At 43.5% G+C, this 24,057-nt stretch overlaps 1 protein-coding gene across 1 annotated transcript in view; it reads left to right on the top strand.

The window, feature by feature from the left end:
• Positions 1-3,897: 3,897 nt before the first annotated feature.
• anos1 (anosmin 1) overlaps positions 3,898-24,057 on the top strand; it is a gene marked incomplete at both ends in the record, with an annotated part of 39,630 nt that continues 19,470 nt past the window's right edge. The window contains 2 exons of the mRNA XM_083996287.1: positions 3,898-4,089; positions 10,170-10,217. Of these exons, the coding sequence (XP_083852413.1) occupies positions 3,898-4,089; positions 10,170-10,217 (240 nt within the window). The remainder of the gene's footprint in view (positions 4,090-10,169; positions 10,218-24,057) is intronic.

Genomic DNA, 24,057 nt, shown 5'->3' on the forward strand with positions numbered 1-24,057 from the left:
CTTAAGGCTTTTTTATCAGCGAGACAGCCTATTTAAGGAGAAAAACGTTTTTCCACATACTGTGTTTTATTACGTTTCAAAGACTTCTCCTGGTTCACCTGAAAGAATACCACTGTGCAGCATCACAGGAACAATAACTCAAAATTTAAACAGAATCAAAAGTACTTGACCTAATCAAAGACAATACACAGATTGCACATTTGAATCACAAATTATAAAGCATGCTGTAAATCAATATTAACCACACTCTCATTTGGAAAAGATGTACACAACACATTTCTTTTGAGTTACTCTCCCTGCGGCTTACATATCGATACTCAGGGGGGAAAACAAATCTGCAAACGGAACAGAATAATTAACTCACAATGCAAATCATGTTGCTCCAGTTATCTCAAATAAAATGACACGACTATGACAAACACTGACTGAACTTGATACACTGCCTCCATTTGAACCTGTGTGTTGCCATGACATGATTTGTCGACTGACTGGGTAAAAGGAACAAAGAGGATCAATACATGAAATTAATTGTAAAAATTGATTTTCTCTCTCTCTCTCTCTCTCCCTTGTGCCACTTCAAGTGTAGCAATTGCCTTTGTTAACTTGGGCATGTGATGAAAGGTGTTTAATCAACTGCTGTGTGGGTATTGACTTGTGTGAGATTTCTGCATTTCTCAGCCTGTCCTTGGCGGTTGAGCCTGGTGATGAGATCTGTTACAGTGATGTCATTGTGGTAGCATGCTGTTACAGATAGGCCTCATGTGTTTTGTTTACTATTGGTTGCTGATGTGCCTGAAGCTCTTTTCTTGGATTCAGTATCACTCAGGGAATATAATGATGTCTTACATTAATTCATAGTCTGTGTGACTCTGAGTCTGAGTGGTGATAATGTGGTGGAGTTACAGATTTACAGTTTTGGATGCCATCAGATGGGAAGTCTTTGTGTTCCTGTCCCCTCTATCAGCGGGTGTTTAACAGTTGAACAGCAGGTGTTGGGATTCTGAAATTAATAATAGATATACACTTTTACATATGCAACACCATTAGGGACAATAATTATGTGAGCTCTCTCTTAGCACTCTCTTATTTCCGTGATTAAAACAAATGAACAGTGCCTTAAGGTTAGTGCCAGATGAGCCATTGTTTAATTTATAGAAACACACTCAAAATGTGTTCAAACTGAAATTAGACTTCATGATTCTTGCACTTTTGTTCTATAGTAGTGACATTAGCAGTGCTGGTATATACTGCCTTCATCTCTGTGACCTCATCTTCTCTTTTGTTTGAGTGTTCACAACAAAAGCCGCTTGTCTTCTCTGATCTGGGTGGCCCCTCATCAATGGCGTGAAGAGCGCGTCCACCTGCGCCTTAATGCATCAAAGATACTCAAGTGTTTGATCGGCATGCAAGGTCTTCCTTCGGGAGCATGCAGGCTGAAAACTGATCCCGGTCTGTTATCTTTTTGAGATGCCTTTCGTCAGATCATGTGACAGAAACTCACATTTCTGCAGCCCGGGGAGTGAAGCTGGTGTTAGGTGACGGGATAAGAATAACAGAGTTGACTACGTTGTTGTTTTAAGTATTAGTTCATGTCTGTAAGTTACCAGTAACCTCAAAATCAGTCAAATGGACAATATGAAGACTGAGGGCACCTTACTGGAGGGAAAATGTTTTGTTATGTGCATTCCCTCTGGGCTAGTTAATCCACACAAAGGCCTAAAGACATGTTGCTAATGGTAACTCATGGTATAAATATAGGTGTGTTAATGTTGTGACGTGAGTTAGAGATGAAATCCGGTCATATGTACATGCCCTGTTTCTCTTTTAGCTTTATAGTGTGAGTCTACAACTGGCGGAGGCTTTTCCCAGTCAATGAAAGCATGGCTTTGGACGGATACATGTCCCACAGGCTGCAGGAGACATCAAGACCGCACACAGACAGACAGTATGTTTCCTACACTGCACAATATAAACCAACCCCTGCCCCCCTCCATGGCTGTAATAAGCCAACAAATTAAGCCATTATACTGTTTTTAAGGTACACAGACATCCGTGCTTAAGTATTTTAAGAGTAGCTAGGGATCTCTCACCCCAAGTTACATTGTGTGTCTGAGACCACCAGGGAAATGATTGCACATCCATGTTATCGCTAGTGAGCTGCGGGTGTATTTGTATGTGATACAGCTGTACATTTGTCCACATTATTGCAGTCGGCGTGTTCTCACTAAAAAAAGTTGCGTTTTTATGAAAGACAAGGGAAAATGTCTCTGGTGGGAACTTTTAAGGCGATTTCATGATCTCCATCATCGTTAGGGAACATGTCTGCTGTTCAGGATGTGCTAATACGGGCACATTAACGGTTTCAGCAGTGAGTGAGGCACGGGTCAAACTATTTGGCATCATGTGTGCTTGGCCTCAGGCAGGATGGCAACTTAAGCCAAATCTAATGATGGTGTGTAAGTTTGTGTTTTTACTCCCCCCCTCTGCATACAGTTTAAGAGCAACACCTATAAAACTTCATTATTCTGCTGCTGCTGTAATGGGGTTCAGGGAAGTACTCCATGAGCTGACAAAAGCAGGAGTGTCTTATAAACCCTGGAGGGTACTTTCTAATTAAACACTCACTCCTTAACTCCAACAAGGATTTCAAGCTTTTCCTACATGTCATATTTTCTCCATACCTGAGGCTACGGGATGATGCCAGAAGTTGGGAGTCCATCTTGAGGAATTTAAGTCAGGATGGTTTTAATAGTTTTCCATGTAGAATTGTTTTTCCAAGCTACTGTTAAACTGGGAGGCGAGAGCTGAAGGCAGAGGGCTTCCCTGGGATGTTGGCAAGCTTCACCGTGGCCATATGTGAGGGCTTGATACAGAAACCTGTCTACTCTACATTTTTTGATGAGTTCTGCCATCAGAGGATGGCATACATCACAATAACCAGATGTGTATGCGGCTTTGTTGATGAACACAAAAGCTGGTACACGGCCAGAGAAATGAGTGGGAAAATGAAAATGAGGAAGAAAGCAAATGAATCTACACAAATAGGAAGGCGAGTAATATATGAGTATAAGCATACATAGTATTTGCACATCACAAGCTATGTCTAAAATAGCCCTGATGGTATGGTGTGTTGTGTATCTCCTATATTATTACATACTAGAAAGACTGCAAAAATGAGGTGTTGGTTGAAAGGTGCATTATGGAAAATGTAGGAGTTGTTTGTGAAGCTATAAATCTATACTAGGCCTACAGAAAAGCCAGATCACCTCAGCTGTTTGGATTTTACCTAATCCTCCTGCACTGTTTATCCCCCCTATCTTTTGAAGTATCAACTCTAATTATGTCTAAATCAAAACACTCATCTGTTTACTGATTATATGTATGGGAAAGCGGTTTAAGACACAATAAACTAGATTAATAGCTATAATTAAGTCCGAGAATAGAGACTTAAATGACTAACACTGGACAAGATGGTCACCTCACAAATAATAGACTGTAGATTAGTCTGCACAACAAGGTGCTGGATTGAACACCCAATAAACACCTGTCTGTTTCTATTTATACTGCATCTTATTCCATTACAAGTGCTGATTATCTCACAAGCTGCGACTGTGACTATGATTTCCATCCATACATCTTTTTTTTCTTCCTCCTTGAAGGGCCTGTTCGCTGCACAACCTGCTCCAGGCTCGGACAGTGTGCGGGACTAATGCAGCAGTCTACCTGCTTTAACGCTCCTCTTGTCTGTCAATCACCGCGGCATCCTCCAATCACAGGGCACGTGAGCCCCGTGGCTCCTCCCCAGTGTATAATTGAAGTTTCTTTAGTTTCTCCAGCGGAGCCTGCGCGCAGTAGTGTCCGATCCGTGGAGGGATTAAAATACACAACAGCGGGACCATGTTTTCCAGGAGCCTGAACGTGTGTGTGACCCTGTGTTTGTGGATTACGGCGTTAACGAGCCCGGGAAGTGTGTCCGCGAGGAAGCAGGACGACTCATTCTTTACTGCCAGTATTTACCGAGCAAGATGCGCCTCGAGATGCCTCAGTCTGCACATCACTCGTATCTCTGCTTTTTTCAAGCACTCTCAGGTACGAGCATGTGGTCACAGTCCGCTCAAACTCCCGGCAAAAAAAAGAGAGAGAGAAAAAAGAAGCTTTTGCACAACCTCGGTGTTGTGTCATGTCATAAATGAAAATGTGCCAGCCGATGCTTCCTCAGACATAAGTCAAACCTGTTTCTCCTGAGCCCATTGTGAGCAGACAGGAGCAGGTCACTAATGGTGTTGGGGACACTTTGTTTTGTTTTCTATCAGGAACGATCACAGATGAAGTCGTTTGCTGTTATTGTCATTAAATATAAAAGGCACCAGTTGCAGATAATAAGCATCCACTATATGAGGATCTGAGTTGCTTGCAAAGTTGCCTCATATACTAGGAGGATATATGACTGGTCGTCTGTGTATGGATTCAATATACATAACACAATGCAGTTTTCTTGTGGCTGAGAGATAATGATGCCTTTTTTTTTATTGGAGACAGTTTCCATTCATTACATGTTGTTTACTGGAAAATTAGAGGACTGCCTCTGTTGGTGCAAATGTGATGGGCTTAACTCTCATAGTGCTGCTGTTGTGTCTGTACTCCTCTCAGATGATAGGACCCCACTCACTGCTTTACTGTATGTGCCCACAGTGACAATTTCACCCCCTCCCTTCAGAGTAGCCTATGTTGTGATGCAGAGCTTGTCTGAAGCTGCTCGAAGTTATCTGTATTCTTTGGCTGATTTGGTTTGCGGTGTCAGAATTTGTTTTTCACCCTCCACTAGACACACTGTTCTCCCCCAGGACTCCCCAACCAAAAAGAAAAAGAAAAGAACCGGTCACTGATCCTTCTCCTCTCTGCTTCTTTTCACCAGCTATCTATCTGGTGACCAGCCTTTATACTCACTTCATTTGCATTTGCAAGGCTTGACTTTTCCTAAGGTACTTTAATGAATTCCTAATTGTCAGGAAACATTGTGGAGTGAGGTAAATTTGTAATTAGGTCTAATGAATCAACAGAGTGCTTTGCTTGTTTCTTTGTCCCCAATTAACTTTACTTTGAAAGCACTTATTGATCTAGTGCAGTGGCTCTTAATGCAGTTCCTCCATGGGACACAGAGACCTACTGCGGTCAATTCTTGCATTTTTATTAGGGGATAATACACCTGGGGTGGAGGATGAATGCGGTGAAGTGTAATAAAAGGGGGGAAAAAATAGTAGTGCTGTGCATCCAAAGGGTACAGATTGAAAACAGTGTTTCTTAAAGTACAACTTGGCAGTGGCAGGGATTTGTTTTGAGAAGAATCCAAGAATATATTACTGCCCAGGGTTGCAAAGTTGGGGAATTATATTAGTCACCGACTCACTGTGAAGTCAAATAACTGATGGAAGTCTCACCTCTAATGAACAGCTAATAGTCGATATAATTGACTGCAGAGCCACAGAGTCTGAGGCAGCTTTATTCAGAAAGGGAGGGGGGGTTCAGAGGGAGGTATTTGTCTAAAGAGAGGGGCATTTTTTTATGTTTGGTGATAAGCAAGGTTGCTTCGGCAAACCTGTGGGTCTAAGAATAGAAGGCAATTGATAATCTGCAAGGACTGTCTAATGCACTGTGTTCTCAACAGTCCTTTCAGGTGAAAGGGGGTGGTGTTGGTGGGTTGGGGAGTGTGTGTGGGGGGGTCTGGTCAGCTGCAAAAACATATGGCTGTCCTTCCACCCCCTGCCCTCTACCCCCTGGCCCTGCCAATAAATGCCAGCATCACACCTCATAGGCATGCAGAGGATACATAGTGAGCTACCGATGCTGCTGCTGTGCTGCTGCTGCTCCTCCCGGGTCACCTTCCTGCTAAACGCTGGCTCCCAATTGCGTTAAATGTGATAAGCTTTAATGTACTGTTGCCACAACGCTGGAGCATGCTCAGTCAGCACAGCCTACAGGTGGATCTGCTTCCCCTGCCAGATCTTATTACAGCACGGGGCCAACAGGCCACTTGGAGCTCCACTCCGGTGATTGAGACGACAGACCTTTCAATTCAAGTTGGACATCCTTCAGGGGTCATTTAATACTCGATAGGAAAACCAAGACATACAACACTTTCCACTTTAATGGAAATGAAATGCCTGGGCTGTATGTCAAAGCTGTGACTTTTGCCTACTGTTTCTCAATATTTTACTGCTTGTACTCCGTATCTAGTAATCTATACGGACCACTACTTATGTTGGTAATGGTACAAGAGACAAATTGTCCTCTTAACACATTTTGCAGCTGGAATTGAAGACTCTGTTATTCATATCAGCTTTAATTTGATCATTCTGTGAGCACTGGAATGATACTGTGAGAATTTGGCACTTGCAGATGTTACGAACACCCACGTGTCTTTGAATCGCAGGACGAATCAGACACTTTTGTTTTAATTGTCGCAATTATGAATTAGTGTGAAATGGAAACAAGCATGCAGTTAGAGCGTTGGGAAACACATGGGTAGTCTGTTGGTTGTCAGATTTATAGCGACTCTAGATTTATTGTTGTAATAGTATTTCCAAATACAGATTTATTGACATTTTACTCCACTTTTGGGGAACTTGTCACCCTAATATAATAGACTGAGGGGAACACCCAACCATAAATATTAGCCTCGGACACTCTAAAATATTAAGAGCGAACTGGGAGCCCTGTGCAATTATGTATTCTGAAAGCATCAGCCTTGTAGTGGATTATTTATGTGGTGAACTGTGAAGCCAAAAACAAGGTGTGTCCATGAGGTCTTGTTATTACATTCAAAGCAATAAAAATCTAACATTTTAAATTCAGTCATTCATTTCTAATGTGCCGCGCAGTAAAGTCTAAGCATCTTGCTTGAGAGATTTGTGTTTTAAAGCTAAAGGGAAGAAAAAACATTGGAAAGTAGTTTTTCCGTGTCCCCTTGTTTTCGCCTTTGATATTAAATAGCTCGCAGTGGAATCAAAACCCCGGTCAGTGTGCGTCTCATGTGTAGAGTTTTTCATTAGTGAAGACAGAGGATGAATAGAGGTCTATGTAGCTTGGCCTCACCTCTCTGTAAATGCTTTTAAACCATGACAGTCCTGTGTGTAAATCTCGGCCCCCGGGTGCCGCTGCACCACCCTGAGCTATACCTCATTTGACAAACACCCTTCACTCCTAAGTGGACACAACTTTACATCAATGTAGTATGAGATCTCTGAAGCGCCCTTTTATGTTATGTTCCGAACACATTAGCTCACTTTCAGATCCCCTGTCAAATAATTCATATAAAGTGAATAATTGATGAGCATAATGACCACAGCCCTCACACCCACTCGAGTCACCGCTTAAATCTTGAGGCCTTTTTATTTTAGTGCTGCATGTGTGCCTTTGAGGGGGAGTTATTTTGGTGTTGCCCGAGGACCCCTGAGCTGTCAAAGGACAGACAGAGACACCCGTCTCTCCTTTGAAGTCCTATCTCCTGTTAACTTGGCCAGAAATGTACAAGGTCTCATAGACACAGCGACATTTCCCAGTAGCTCAGTGTTGGAAAACATATAGGTAGGATTAAATGCAATTCAGAAACACTTCAAAGATGTAAACTGAGATCCATTTAATCCAAACGAGGGACTCACAGGAAACAAAAGATTACCTCTTTTTTTTTCCAAAGGTGGAATTCTATCCTCAAAGATAAAAGGTTTTTTTTGTTCATGTTCTCTTCAGTTGTCTAGACAATACAACACGCCCCTGGCCACCTGCTCTGCCTTCTCAGCTGACAACAGCCATAATGTAGCTCTGTGATAAATCCCCTGTTTACATGACTCTGCCAGTGTCACTAGTAAAGCGGGCGAGCTTGCAGCAGCATTCGTAGACCACTGTCTGGCCTCTTCTCCTCGACCCTATAGTCGCGCAGGAGGATATCTGGAAAGCATTCATTCGCTGGAGTCCTTGACGGTCCTCAGCACTGCATAATGTTCAGACTGCGGAGGAATGTCATGGTGAGTCAAAGGGATGAAGTCCTGACCTATAATTATTCCCCCGTTGGTCCCTGACATGGTGGGGTCAGGCCTGGACAGCTGGGGCAACATCCTGCTGAGCTTCTCTGCTCTATGGATGCTGTCACACTGCAAAATTAGCTCCTCTGTGGATCTGGCCCTGTCGCCGTTGATGGATGGGCGAAGAAAGCTGTCAAAAACAGGATTGATGATTTAGGACGTGGTCTAGAGTTGTGACAATTTGTATAAATTATCTCGAGGCTTTGCCTGCCAGTATAAATGTCAAGGTTTTTTTTTTTTAACAGGGTGTCACTAACAGCGGGTTTGGCTTGCTTGAACTGATCATTTTTTAGAGGTGAGAAAACTCTACAAGGAATTTAATCTTATGATGCAGTGCGAAATGATGTACTGGTGGGGAATATTTCATTTTTTAATCAGTGCTTGGACAAACAGGGGTGAAGGTGTTCTCATTTCGCACAGCGGGACAGAAAACTCGCTGATGCACAGTGAACTCGGCAAAGTTGGTGCCCACTTCAACTTCATTTGGCAACAAAATGAAACAACCATTCCTCCGCTCCTCAGCTACTCATATATTTTTCATCCTTATCTACAGTTTTCAGTTGAGGAGATTCTCTGAAGACATGGACATACAATCATGGATTCCTTTGAAGCCATTTGACCATTATCCTTGACACTAAAAGCACAGCACTTACTGGTACTGGATGTCAAATTAAACCCTTTAATGATAAGTTCTCTCCTAAGGTCTCATGGGAAATTTCTTCTGGATTACATTGTGGGAAAAGGCTTTGAACTTGACATTGAACTTAAGCAGACTTTTTTTTTTGCCTGCAGACCCCTAAAGTTTTGGCTGTATCCTACAGCTTCATTAGTTTCATATAGAGGCACAGAAAATATCCAAAACTGAAACTCAGATCTAGGTCACCGACTGGAATGAATTCCGTTTAATGTCACTCTAAACTCAGAGCCTCCACTCAAAAGTATTTGCATTTGTTGTCACAGTTGTCAGCAGCGATGATGAACCTAGCCGACCCAGCTGGCCTTAGCTATACACAACTTTTTTTCTCTCTTTTGGCTCCTTTCAGTGCATTGTTTTGGTTTCACAACCCACAACCTTATTGATTTGTTTCACACTCACCACTCTCATAGCAGCTTTCAGTTATTGGAGACATAAAACATCTAGAAGATGAATAAAGTCAATGTTTGACTTATATTCATCAAATGGCCAAAACCTTGACTCCTGCTAACATCGCGTCATATCATCTGGATGCATGAATAGCCAGGCTGCTAGCAAGTTTTTTCAAAGGTCGTGATGTGTCAGTGTTGTGTTTGCAGCATTGACTCTCCTCATGGGTGGCCAGAAAAGTCAGTTTTTTGCAGCCTTAAAACATTGACCTAAATGGCCCCTTTTGTTATAAACAGCACATTCACACATTTTGTCTCTTTCATGTGGATGAGCCGCTCGTTTATTGTGAAGCACTAACCTTGCTCTTGCCATCCAAGCCCAATTACGTTTGCAGCGAATGACAACATAATTCTTTGGCCCCTAATGGAATTCAGGAAATGGCCACTTGCACAAGCCATTTACCCCCACTGGTCCTTCGCTCAACAACTCTCTGTATTTACACATTGAGGACTTATAAACACGCAGCACTATTAGGACCAAATGTTTGCCTCGGCGGAGCGCAGAAGGTGACACTTCTGCTGCGGCAATTAGAGGAAATTGGCAGTATCTGCAGTTCATGTAGTAGTGCTGACATCAGTTCCCGCCTCTATGACCTCAGGGACGTCTGTGGAGAGATCAAACAGGTCCACTGAAAAGCTGAGGTCACCATGCTCTGCTGAAACTGACCAGAGGTTTTTAACTCAGGCCTCCGGAGCTGCTGACCCTTCTTTCCTGCTTAGGTTACAAGCACTCAGCACGTGAAACTGACTCAAAGTCAGTCTTTGAAATGTATCTGCTGTTAGCATTATTTGTTAATCAAAAAAGGTCATGACTGGAGGAGAGTGGTATTGAGATGTACTGTGATGAGAGAGGGTTTGGTTGGAGCGACATGAACTGGTCGTAAATATATTTTCTATGATATGTGAGATGATTGATGATTTTTTTTCTCCCCCCTTTTCTCCTAACAGAATAATGGATCCTTGGTGTGGTGCCAGAATCACAAGCAGTGCTCCAAGGTAGTGTGGTTTCACTTCTTTCATGAACAAGATGCATGCCTCATACATGCCTCATTATTAGAGGATAACACAACATAAAGTGAATGAGTCACGACAGGACTAGTTTTGTCTCGCCTGCAGAAATTGCTCAGAGAGCCGCCGACTACCGAGAAAGACTTTTCTTTTCAGCTCGTCCTCACTTTGATAGCTCCTGCTTTCATTGTGACTCATTTTGCTCTTGTAAACAGGTACAATTATATACATCTAAAAGTAACCCGGAGAGCTTAAACAGCTGTCGGTTTATGAAAGTAAAACATGATTGTTTTTGTTTCACAGACTTGTGATTTGGAATTTCTGCAGGGTGCATTACGGTACACCTCCCGCGGCGCTTGTTTGCGTTTCATGCCCTGTCCCGAAGAGGGGGTGATACAAAGCTGGTGTTGACAGCTCTTCTGAAAAGATGGTGCTGACATATTCTATCAGACTCTCCTGGAGCTGCTGACAAGGCCCTCAGACATGTGCTGTATAGACTGTAGTGAGAAAACACTGTTGGAGCTGAAATAAGAAGGATGATACGCTAGTAGAGCCCAGTCCAAGCAGCAATCTGAACAATGCTCTCTGTAGCTGTCAGGGGCTCTCACCTCCTCACAAACAGACCGTGAAACCAGGATTCAATGCAGTTAGCCCATGAGGACTCAAAATAGGACATATACAACACAGACTCACAGGAGGATGGGATTCCCTTTCATGAACACTGCGTGTCTGTTGGTTCTTCCTCCTCTGCTGGGTTTTCCTCAGAGCTATAAAATCGTGTTATAGTAAAATACAGGAAGCGACAACAAATTAGACAAAATGCTTGGCTATATTTATTGGCCTTTCTCAAAAGTTGTAATTACAGAGGAATGCACGCTGGGAAGTTGGGCAAACCTCCATTTTGTATTGATGGAGATTAATTGGAATTTTAGGACAATGCAAAGTGGTTGATTTTTTATTTTTCTCTCTCTTTGATGCAGTGCTTACTTAACACGGCCTCACGTTTGGTGTACATATTAATCACAATCAGTGTCTTGTATCAACTTCCTTGCAGAAATGACCCTTTGTGTTTTGATTTTTAAATTCCCTCTTCTTTTTTTTGAATTTCAAATTGTTTCCTTGGCTGTTTGCATGTGCCCAGGATACAACAGAGCTATTGTGCTTTGTACTTTTCTACTACATGTGCAGATGGAGCCTATAGGTCAGTTTTCCTGACACTTTCTGGCACATGTTTACAACATGGTGCTTTGTCACATCAATGAATAAATGAATGTGACCTAACCTCTTGAAATTGAACACCATGTGTTAATTAAACAATCTGAAAGTGACTAACTGGCTCTTAAAGAAAATATAAATTGAGAAGAAACATGCTCTTCAAGATGTTAGATAATCTGCGATGCGTTTGTATGTTTGAGTTTTATGTATACGCTCTCAGGAAGGCAAACCTCCTTTGTCTTCACCATAATGCTGTGAAACCTCCTTTCCACTGTGATGGCCAACATCGGCTCTTGGCACTAGTCGCTCCCCAGTCATTCAGCAGAGTTTTATGTTTGAATAAGGCTTTTGCTGGCTGTGAGTCTAAGCACAGCATACTGTTTTCATAATCAACCAGCTACCACTGCTGAAACTCAAATGTCCAAAAACCCTTTAATGGACTCCCTTTTTTTCTCCCTGCTATAACAAGCTTGTCAGTTAGCACTTCTTTATCCCACTTGTAGGCTGTAAATAAATGAGCTGGATTCCATGTTAAAATAATGATATGCTTGTTTTACAGCTGTACAACTTCCAAATAGTTTCAAGGGCCCTCTGAATTGAATTAATTTTTATCGTAGCCTAGGTTTCGGTTCAGGCATTCAGGACGCAGGATGGGAACACAAGCGCTGAAGCTTAATTTGAAGCCAGAAGTCAATATTTTGGAAGCAAACATCACCCACACTTCAGATCCACATCAGTGACTCGAGTGCACACTTAGGGGCTGTTTGTAGTGTGTCAAAACACAGCGCTATTGTGGCCACTCGAACAATTGTACCAAATGGGCCCATGCTGTACAGTGATTTCCTGTGAATAGCTCTACAGCCGCTGATTAGCCTCTTCACTTCATGAACAGCACACAGTCAAACAGAGAGACAAAGGAAGTGGCTCCCGGGGAGTGCGTTAGGGCAAGAAGGCCTGTCCACCCCAGGGCTCTGTTAAAGAGCCACTGAGAGCTCCCCTGCCTGTCAAGAAAATGCGAGGAGCGGTCTGCCTAATAATTTAGACAAAGATGCGGTGACCCCGTCCATCTGTCCACGTTTTGGAAAATCAAAGCGCCCTCCGTTTTCCGTTTGTGATGAGAAAGTCACGCTGGTCATTTCGTATGCAGTGTCCAGAGTCGGCCCCCGCTCTCAGTGTCCCCATTGTCATGGTAATTAACCTGCTTGCCCTCTCTCTCCGGAGCAGAGCGCGGTGGCATTTGGAGAGCCGGGGAGTCATTATCATGCCATAACAGTGGACCGGCAGACAAACTCCATTCAGCAGGGAGACGCCAGGAGAACAGACAGCAGGCATTTCTATGAGCTATTGTCATTTTGTCTCCCTACAGTTAAGAGCTTCCCACTTGAGAGTTTGGATGTGTTCCCTGAAAGTTTGAGAAAAAAAAAAGACTCCAGGGTGTTCTCTTCTCGCTGGTGAAAAGAATATAGATTTTGCGCATATGCATGGGAGAGTGTGCTGGAGCCGCCAAAGAGCTTTCCACATTCAGAGCGTGGCTGATATTAGCAGGGTTTGCTCCCCCCCCACCCCCCATGGGTGTGATCCAAGCTCCAAATCAAATGCTAGGATTGACTTAAGGCAGCTGAATGCCGGTCTGCAACAAAGCGGTGCGCTTCATTACTCAAACTAACTCTCAGGGAAGGAAGCGAGGAGAGGACATGTGCACCATGCCTGGATAAAGTTGGCCTGCGGTGAGTCACTGGAAAATGTCCATCGCTCATAATTCCTGAGGAAGACAGTGTAATATTTTTTCATTTAAGCACCCTGAATATCCTGGACGTTTATTAAATTCAGTATACTTTCCCCTTCACTGAGACTGATCTCTCAATTAATCAGACGGAGTGGGGATCACTTAGCTGAAAGGAATTAAAGCACGCGTTGGTAATATAACATCTTTTAGCGATGGGATGCTGACTTCACCCAACATTTCTCCAAGGAGGCAAACTCCCTGCACTTTATTTATCAAGGGTTTTGCAGAGAGGAAAAGAGAACATTGTCTAGGTCATCATTTGACGGCAATGAGTCGTGCATGTCTTTCATAGACGGCTCGCATGTCCCAGGTGGCTCTTTTGAGCGCTGCTTCCTACCAATCACACCCTGAGCCGCACATACCAGCGCCTGCAGAGAAAAGAAGTGTTTGCTCTTTTGGATTACATGCGCCTTCGTCTTCACATGTTGGGAGCTTTGGGAGTTTTTTTTTCTTTTTGCTTGAATAACAATCACTGGAATGCTACTATGTCTCATTCAAAAGTGTCTTTCAAAGCCCACTGTCAAACTTCCCCCATCCCCACCCCAGCCCTTTTCCCCTCCACATTTCCAACCCCCCACCTAATCCCATGTTTTCTCACGCCAAAATGAAATGGTCAAACTTCACCATCTCCTCTTTTTCGGAAAGCACCAATCTTAATTAAAAAAGAAGCCATTATAATAACAGCACATACTTTCTCATCACTTTTCCATGAGGGCTTTAAGAGCGTGTCAGCGCGGTTTACAAGGCTTTTGTGAGGCCATCTTTCTCTTTGGCGGGGAGGTAGTATATCTTTAAGGCTCACTGAAAAGATGTGATGAAGTGGGTGCTGGTTGGTAGTTTACGGCTGGGCATGGCTGGGGCTGTTAGGTGCTTAGACAGACTTCAAAGCACCTTTTGGTCATGTTGAGGCCAGACGTTCGTCTCACCTCCCCAGTGTTAGCCACATTACCAGCACCGACACCTCAAAGCAAAGCTGGACTAGAAATCAATCTGTCAAGTGGGCAGTGTCTGGATTGCCTGTCAGTGGGGCTGTTAAGCAGAGTGTAAAATGGGAGAGACAATCCCAGCAGCCGGTGTGACTATTGATTTTCTTATTTTATATATATGAAAGAAGAGAAGTCTGAGGTGTTTGGGATCCTGTAAAGAGACATCTCTGGAGTTTCTCTGAAGCCTCTTTCTTCTTTTATTTTATCTAGTTTGAGGCAGTGCGACTGTGAGGTTGTGAGTCTATGTGTGTGTGTGTGTGTGTGTGTGTGTGTGTGTGTGTGTGTGTGTGGGTGGCGGAGGAGTGTGAAGCAGGGCTGGTCAGTCCCAGCAGGAAGGACCTGATCTGGACATGGTTGTTAAGTTTCATTGGCTAAAGGGGGGGTCGCTTCATTGGCTGCTATCTGTGGAGCTCATTATTCACATGGTGGGTGGCAGAGAAGGAAAACCCCCCACAGCAAAAAAAAAACAAAAAAACCCAAAGACGTGGCCACAGGAGAGCAGGAGAAGAGGCGGTGGAACTGCGGTTTAGACTTCTTCTTCAGCAGTGAAAACTCACATCTAAAGCTGCTGTCTGTTCAATACCTGAGTGGTGGTGATGATGAGCACTCCAGGAAATCACCCACAAACAAACACACACACACACACAAACAAACACACAGTCCCTATCATACATACACCAACCTGTGATTTTTTAAAAGGTTGCTAGCCATTTATTTTCCAGGATAATCGACCTCTCACAGATAGCCCCGACGTGTCCTCCCTGTCAGAAGGGATTTCATTTTCTTGAAGGATTAATGTAATCAAAGCTGCTGTGAAATCCTCTTTTAGCAATAATGACCAGTCACACAGCGACAATCTGCCGTCATCCAAAGTGTTTATTCTCATTCTGAGCATGTATTGGCTGACTAACACCGATAACAACATACCTAGGTACAACATCAACCGCCTCGTCCCGCCTTGAGCCGCCGCCGCCGTGTCCAGAGGCGCTGAAATGAGAAGCAGACTCAGCGGCTTCATCCGTCCTCTGTGCTAATATGTCGTTACCGAACTGATCATCAGTCACATTGAGGAAAGGGAGATTAGAATGTAAGAATCTTAAAGCTGATGTACTTAGTAGATGTGGGCTTATCAATTTATTCCAGCTCGTCTCAAAGCTGCTGCAGATAAATCCCATAGATTGTATGTGACAGTTTCAGGACGACCGAAAACCAGAATGTGTGTCAAAGAAACAGCGATTGACCGATGTCTCAGCATTTGGTTGTTTTCAGTGGAGTAATTTATACACCCGCTCTCCAGACTGAACTTATATCAAACATCTTTTTCTCCATTTTTTGTTTATTCCCTGTGGCAATGTAAAATGTAAATCCCAAACTCTAACCGGTTAGGTTTGCCCCTTTCTTTGTAAAGTCTTTGTTCGCCGCTTTTGAAATGCACATAAAAGAGAGATGAAACATCACCTGAAGCAAGTAGAATACATTATTGTCACTCTTACAGTGCACGCACAATTTTTTCAATCTGTATGTATTACAATTGAAATGTGATACTTAAAGGGACCTGTGGTTGTTGGGGCCTGTTTGGTGGAAGCTGGAGAGGGCAAGTAGGATTAGTGAATTTGAAGTGTTTCTGAGACTCAAATAAACAAGTGGAGATAGTGCTGGAATGTGACTGCAGCACGGGATTAGCACGGCTTTCCTCCTCCTTCACCAGGCGTGTCATGTTTTAGAGGTTGTTGGCCTACATTGAGACAGAATCTCCAGGTCTCATTTCATCTGAGATGAGGAGGGATTGGGACCGCCTGAGTGGCGAATTGTAGAAAAACAAGCCAACATGGCTGACGTCCTTTTATCTTGTTTACTATCTGCTCAGTCTGCCATGACTGACACTGCTGTGGCACGAAACACATTTTTCATCATCTGCGTCTGGGAAAAAAAAAAAAAAAAAAGTGAGTTCATTATTGTTGCTGTAAATCAGCTTTACCGACGGTTCTGAATAAATATCTTTGGCAGCGAGGAAGTGTTTTATCATGTGATCTGCTCTGCTCCTGTGCATCTGTCATCATAACGTTATTCAGTGTGATGGAGTGGGAGTATATACAGTAAATCAAGCGTCGGGCAGATCTGATTTGGGGTTGAGAACTGCAGGGGAGGGTTTGGCTTTCCCATGCCACGTCACTGGCCTCTTTATCACCGATCTGACCCCACATGATGGATACATCCTGTTGTGTCTAATTGTCATGAAATGTAAACTGAGCCCAGAGGTAGGTGATAACTGAGGCTCTGGTTACAGCCACTGTAATTTTCACTCTTGTCACTGCAGAGCAAAAACAATGTGAGATGGCAGAGGACGTGTAAGAGAAGGAGAGTCGGGCATCAGTGTGTGTATGTGTGTGTGTGTCTGGGTGAGGAGGAGGAGGAGGGGAGGCAGAGTGTCTGGGTGAAACTTCAGAGTCATTAAGTATTAAGTGAACTGCTATTGCATTCCACAGCAGACAAAGCACAATTCTAGCTAAGCTGTGTGGGCTTTTTGCTCATAAATAAGGCAGGCACCTCTGATTGTGGGGTAAATGTATAATTCATGCACTGCCCCTCCTGCTCTTTTTCTCCTCACTTTCTGCCAAGCTATTCCTTTTCAGCTCTTTGTTGTTTGCGCCCTCAACTGCATTTAAATTAATAATTAAAGTGATGCTCTAAGAAATGTCTGTGATACCACCTGCTAGGTTACTCACCGTCTCCGAGTCGCGGATTTGAGAAACAAAATAGAGAGTCAGGGAGCCGTATACATTTCAGTTCACCCCACCGGAGCTGGAGTACTACTGTGTTTTAGTTGGTTGTAAATATGAAGGAATTATGACACTGGCAGCGTTAAGCTCTCCGGGCTGTAAAACATGTGGAGATTTGGAAAAATATGTCACCGCTTATATGAGGGAAATTTGAGGATGTCTGTATTTTTATCAATTAGGACAGTTATTATTTATTACACTTAGAAAAAGTCTCACATTCTGGCCCTTCTGTTTTTTAATCAAAACTGCATTAGAATATCTCCAGCAGCGTATCCAGCCTTGACAGAGGTGATAAACAGATTCGGGGTTGATGAGGATCTATTGCACCTTAATGATGAATTTCCATATAGTTTCGCTCCATGCACTTCCAAGACCTCAGCACCAGGAGCAAAGGAAGTGCCAGAGCAGCAACATGCTGTAATTGTTGTCTCCTCTAGCTCTGAATACATGTGGGTTTCCTGTTAGTTTGCAGCAGAGAGGAAAACCCAGCAGCCACTGTGGTGTAAGCTTACTTGTGAAATATCAAACCAAACATCTTTTTTTTGCATATTTTAAAACGCAAACAGTTTTTCTTTTCTTTTTTTTTGTCCTCCCTTAAAACAATCAACGTCCACCAGCCTTCATACAAAAACTAAATCCACTTCTCATCCATCTCCGTCTCTGATGAGTTATACACGTGGTATTTACAGACTGATCAGAAAAGCTTGTATTTATGAGCACTTGTGCGAGCTTGCTGTGTATTCAGTTGCAGACTCACGTCTCGAGCACGCCATGTTTCTTTTTGATCTACCTGATCCACCCCACTGTCTGCTCCGCACACACCTGTGCTGATTTACGGCGGTGCAGGAATGTAAAGCGCAGTATCTAATGAACTTAACACACTATAAGGTCACGATGGGTTGAGTTAAATACTGTCTAGACTTCATAGCTGTTCGGGACACAGATATCTTCTTCCTGATTTACTCGCTGTGTTTTTACAATCCTTTGAAACTTAATGGCCTGTCAGAGACCTATTGGAAAGTCTTGCTAGCATATGATTTTACACTCACCCTGCCGGTTGATGAAATATATTTCAGCCTGACAAACCTGTAATGAGAGTCTCAGTGTGCATTCGCCGAAAGGCAACTGTGCTGCTCATGCTACATATTTTTATTCTCAAAAAATAGACTTGAATATGACTTTTGAGTTGAATTCTGTAAGGCAGCTTGAAGTAGAGCATGTCCCATGAATGAGAATGAGGGAGAAAACAGGAAACCATCAAGAGTAATGGTCCTCATTGTGGCTTCCCTCTGAGGACCGGTGGTGAGAAAGGAGAACAGGTGACAGACAGAGGACAGTGGAGTCATGTCCACAAAAAGTAAAAAAAAAAAAAAAAAATCTGATTGTTCTCAAAATGTCAGTCATCCACGATGAAATGCCAAAAGAACAGAGGAAAAACACATTACAATCTCCTCTTTTCTTTTATGTCTACTGGAGATTTTCAGACCATGAAATGACACAGTAGCCTACTGCAGCGTGAAAAGAAGAGGGGCTGAATGTATATTATTTAAACTGTTGTTGATGATACTTGGTGTTCACAACTGAATGATTAATAATAGTCGACTACTCTCCAGTTGCAGAATTTCAGATGTGTTTTCTGATGGCAATCGCATGAATGTCTTTGGGTTTTTACATGGTTGAAATTGAGCTGTTCAAATCCCCCCCTTGGGCTGTGGGAAATTATAAAAGGCTTTTTTGTAGAAAATAATCAGCACATTGATCAGTAATGAGATGGATAATCATTAGATGCAGTTCTACGTTTAAGTTTAACTTGGTCTCTTCTATTTCTCTTCTGTCATTGTGCCTGAACTCTCGACACAGGTGCAGCTGTTGACGCACATCTGTGTTCTGTTCTAATAAATAGATTCACACAAGTACAGTATAAAGTGGATTTGATTCTTTGTGCTGTGTAGCTTTGAGCTGACAGTTTTCTGCTCATACGCCGTTCAGTAACCGACGGTGGCAGCATTTCAAAAAGACACCAAACTCTCAGGTGAATCATAAGAAGCAAAAGATGAGCAACGGCACTGAAGAAATTCTTGTTGTTTTTTTAAACGACAGAAGTATGTGGGGGTGTCATGACTTTCTTGAAGTCTCCCACGTCAGTAGTGTTTCTTTTCCATGTCTCATCTCAGCCACACTAGGTTGAGAAAGCCAACCGTTGCCTTAATGTGGCACCCCAGTGCTGGGCCAATAAGGGTCTGACTCAAAATCTGGGATATGACTATCACAGGGACTTAAATCACTTATGTAATACCCATCAACTTCTGCTGTTACTGTTAATTGATATAAAACAATGAAACAACCTCATTAATCCCAGCCATTCTGTTACTGCAACAGTCAAGATATCCATTTAGAGATTCCAGTGCAAAACTGATTTCAAATTCATGTTTCTCACATTCTTTCTTTTGGTCTAAATTGTATAAATGACAGAGTGTGAGGAAAGATCTGGCTGAGGCATATTCAGGGACACTATTACCCAATGTTAACTGAACCCTATTTTGCTGTCTCCAAAACCTCTCTTGAGATGCTCGACTTTTACACTTTTTACTCTCTGTGATTGACACTTTCCATTAAATGACTAGTTTGCACTGACATGCACAGATTGTGTTATACCAGACAGAAAACACGTGGCAGTAACTTCACCTGTATTGCGTGGTTGGCTGTAGTCTGGGAATACACATTGGATAAAGTTGGGGGTCACTGAAACATGGCCTCATAACTTTTTTCTGGCTAGTGAGAAAGTGCCTTGGCCATGTTTGTGAAAGATATATCACATGATAAAAAAAAAAAATTCTTTGTCTGTGCTGCAACACGAGCCTGCCGTTTTCAAATTTATCTACTTTGGAAGCAGTTTTGGAAAACATCCATTTTCTCAGTATGAACACATTGGCTTTGGGGAGATGGAAAGGCAAAGCGGGGGGAAAAAGATGAGTTTTAAATTTTATGTGGATTAGAGTGGACGTGGTCTGAGGGTGAAGGAGAAGGGAAAAGCGACGGATGGAGAAATGAGAGCCGGGAGGAGATAAGAACTTAGAGGGAACTTGGGGGGGGGGGAGCGAAGGCGAGACGATAGCCAAATAAAAGTGAAATAGAGTGAGAAGAGAGTGAGTACGTGGAGCGAGTGGCCTTTTTTAATAGAGAAGAGAGCCACAGCCCGACGAGCTCCTAGATGGGTCGATAGATACTACCAGAGAGCTGCGAGCAGCCGGAATAATTGAGTCTGGTCATCGTGCGAGTGTGAAAAGCGCCAGGGCAGCAGAAAATAGCAATAACTCAATGAGATTGGGGGTGAGATTTACAGTGTGAGTGTGATCAACAACACAGATTCCACCATGTCTGTCTCAGAGGAGCGGAGGGCTGCGACTCCTGAGGTGCAGCAAAGGCACCTTGTAAAATATCTGTTGGCACCTCCCGGGCTTAACGCTAACTGTCAGTGCTGCGATCGATGCACTCAGCTGCCCGGTGTCATCTCTGAGTTTTTGGAGAGGGGTGAGAAAATGTTTTTAAAAAAGGCCATGTAGATATAGGTGCTCACATGTTTTGGTGTGTGATTTTTGCACGCATGTTAAAATTAATTTACAAAACAGCAGGATCAGTCATAAATGTCTCTCACGTCTCCCTGTGACCGTGTATGTAAATATGTCCGGGGCAATATGTGGAAAATGTCATCAGTATCAGTATGAACTGCGGCCTTTCTTTTATTTTGTATACACGGTGCTGTTGCTGAGCCCGAGGCGCTCCCGACTGGTAGCAGTTCATGCTTCATTAACTAAAACAAAACAATTGCGTGACATTTTATATATACGCACTTTTTCATAGTTTGTTATTCCAGTCACTCACTCGAGTCAGGGAGCATTTTTCACGATGGGTGGAAATAACCAACGCTCCTATGATGGATAAAGGCTGTTCTATTCACTGCGACCCCCCGACCCCCCAAAAAAAATCTTTCACTTCCCATCACCCCCATCTTTACCCATGCCCCCCCCCCATGTACCACCCCACCAACCCCCTCCCAGCCTCGTCCCAGCCATGACAAACTGAAGATGGGCTGTGGCATTGGCTGCCATTCAGCCCAACTCTCTCATCGGCCCCACAGAATGCCTTTCAGGGTCCCCTAGAGTAACAACTGCTGCGTTTTATTACGGCGTGAAATGGGGAGTGAAAGACCGCTGTGGATGTTCCTACTTAACCATGCAGAATGTGTCACTATTGGGTTGGAAGATAAGGGGACAAAGGGGTGGAAATCAGCCGCTTTTGTTAACACTAACAGCCCAAGTCCATAGAAACAACCCTGTGCTCTTGTTTACATCTCTCAGCGAAAGCATTTTGTGTCTTTCTAGGTGAAATTTGTACCAGAAATATGTTAACAGCGCACTGGATAATTACATGCATTCCTTCCACTATTCAAACAGATGGTAGCTGTGTTGCCAGCATGAGAGATTTGCTTGAGGGAGACCCAGACATTGGCACCCAAACCGAGCTGATACACTGTCCAGCTCAATTATGTTCTCCACTCCTGCTCCATGGTGTGTTTTCCCAGATTAGATCTCAAGAAGTCAAACACTAGCATTGCTATTGGCGGCGCAAAGATGTGCAAATGTTTGAGGGCTCCAAGCCTCCTGGGATCCCACTAATACTCTGTGTTAGACCGCAGATATCTCCGAGCTTGTTCCCATTGATTAAAAAAGAGTGTGTAGTTTATACACGCAGGTGGTTTTGTGTATGGTTTGTAAATGGTTTTGCTTTTATTATTTTGTTGTAATTAGCTCCTGATTGGTATAATTCTCTCTTACCAAAGTCCTATATAACATGCTTTTAAAATTGCAGCATATAAAATCTCGGAGTACATGATTGGATGATGAGGGTGCGTATTTGTACCACCACCTTTAAACTACCATCACCCCCAAAGGGAAAAAGAAAAACATTGCACAACCTCATAGAAAATCTGTTATGGCACTTTTCCCAAGCATGTTTTTTGGCAGCATCAGCGCTATGGTTTAGATTGAGCACCAAACTGTGTAAATAGGAATCAAGCACTTGATTGATGAGAGCACCTTTGTAATTATATCCCGCCGTCCTATTTGCTTTGGCAAGACATCTGTCATCGGCCCTCCTCTTCCACTGCTTAAATGTCAGGTTGTGGGTGTGGCCGGGGGGAGACGATGACAGACTGTCGGTTTCCAGCACACCTGCAGGGAGCTATCACTGCCTCCACTCAAATGCTTATCTTTTTCAAGGTGCCATTCATGGTATTCCTGCTGATCAAGCAAAAGCAACTGTCTTGGTAACATTTTTTATGCACTTCCTGGTACAATTTAGATAGTTTGGAACTTTTGCCCTGAAGAAAAATGAAAAAAAAAAAACTGGGACTGTGAGGGTGAGACAACACTGAACACACAGCCAGCATTCTGATCTGTGTTGCAATATCCTCAGTACACAATGTGCTGTGTTAATTCATGCTGCTTGGCACGCAAGCCCGAGCATCTCAAGGTAACGATGATTCTATTTTCTCTCGTGTAGTTGTGATTGTGTTGAAACTGAAGAGAGAGAGAGAAGAAAAAAAAGATTCGTCCTCAGGAAAAACCAATGGAATGCATTCAGTCCGTGCACACAAGATCCCTCAATGAGTAAAATGAGCTTGATCCCCGGGCTTATGTGTGTATGTTCAGTGATTTGTAGGAGGGATTTGGGGGGCTTTAACATGTGCGTCTACTGGCAGAATGTCCTTTAGACGCTGCTGCAGCACACACACTTGCCTTAAGACCTCATTGTTCCCGCACGGTGCTCGAGTGAGGCCGGGATGCTGAGGGTTGCCGCAGCTACTGCCCCGTCTGCTCCGCAGGCTTTTGCTCTCAGCGGACACAATTGAGAACAGAATTAATGATATAAGGTCACCGTATTATTATTAATAACAGATGATGATGAAACTCGCGCAGCCTCTCCAGACGGTGAGGCAGGACTTGGACAGTGCACTCGAGATCATATGTCATCTTAAATCTCTGAGGTGTTACAGCGGTTTCACCTGATCAGCTCCATGGAAACCACATTAGTTTCTTTTGGAGCTCTCATCTGTCATAACAACTTTTCTCCCTCAAACGTCTCACATTTCCCCCCCCCCTTTCTAACACATATTTTTATATCACTGGAGTGATATCTATATTGCTGTGAAGTAATTAAAAAAACACCCTTCTATCCAAGCTCCTCCGCCCTCTGCGCTGAAGAGCCGGTTGTTAAACACTCAGCACACTGTCCACTCGGGGATCACGGTTGCCTGAGATGAGGCTGGGCGATCCAGAGAGAGAGAAAGAGAGCCCAAGCTCCGGTGTAATTGAGCGCTGGCAGGCGTGTGCATGGTCCTGATTGCAGCATGCTCCTCCAGAAGCGAGGTTTATGTTTCATCATGCGCCCGTCCACTGCACTCCATAAAAAGCAAATAAACTTTTCACTGGCAATGGCATAATAATGACAGAGCTGGCTAATGAGTGAATTAAACTGCAGTCCTGGCCTCCCGGACTGAGAGGTGAAATTTCTTACATCATCTTTATGTCAAACGCAGTCTACAGTAGGTGCCCTCATTTAACCACTTGTCTCTACTGTACCTTACATAACACTGCAGATTGGCCGCATCATCTTTTTTTTTCTTCCCCAAGTTAGTAAGTCCCTTATTCCGGTTTAACGTGTGTGTATCCGCCGATGCTGATGATCTCCATATATCTACTCTACCACATCTCCCCCGTGGTCACTGACCGACATATTGGACTGTCCAGGATGATGAATGAAGGTGGAGGTGCTGAAAGTGCTCTGCTGCGACTTGTCTCGGGGCTGTGGCCGGTGCAGGAGACTGAATTAAATGGAGTTGAATAAGTGACTTTGGCAGGTTTCTGGTTGGTGTGGTTTTGGGGCTGCTCCCAGTGCAGCACAGAAGCAGCCTGGCAGCGGTTTGTCTGTTTTGACTGAACTTGCTCTTCTCTTTCACACCAGCGCATGAGACCCCAGCTCATTTCAGTCCCATCTGAACA

The sequence above is a fragment of the Trachurus trachurus genome, assembly GCF_905171665.1.
Source record: "Trachurus trachurus genome assembly, chromosome: 21".
Classification (NCBI taxonomy): Eukaryota; Metazoa; Chordata; class Actinopteri; order Carangiformes; family Carangidae; genus Trachurus; species Trachurus trachurus.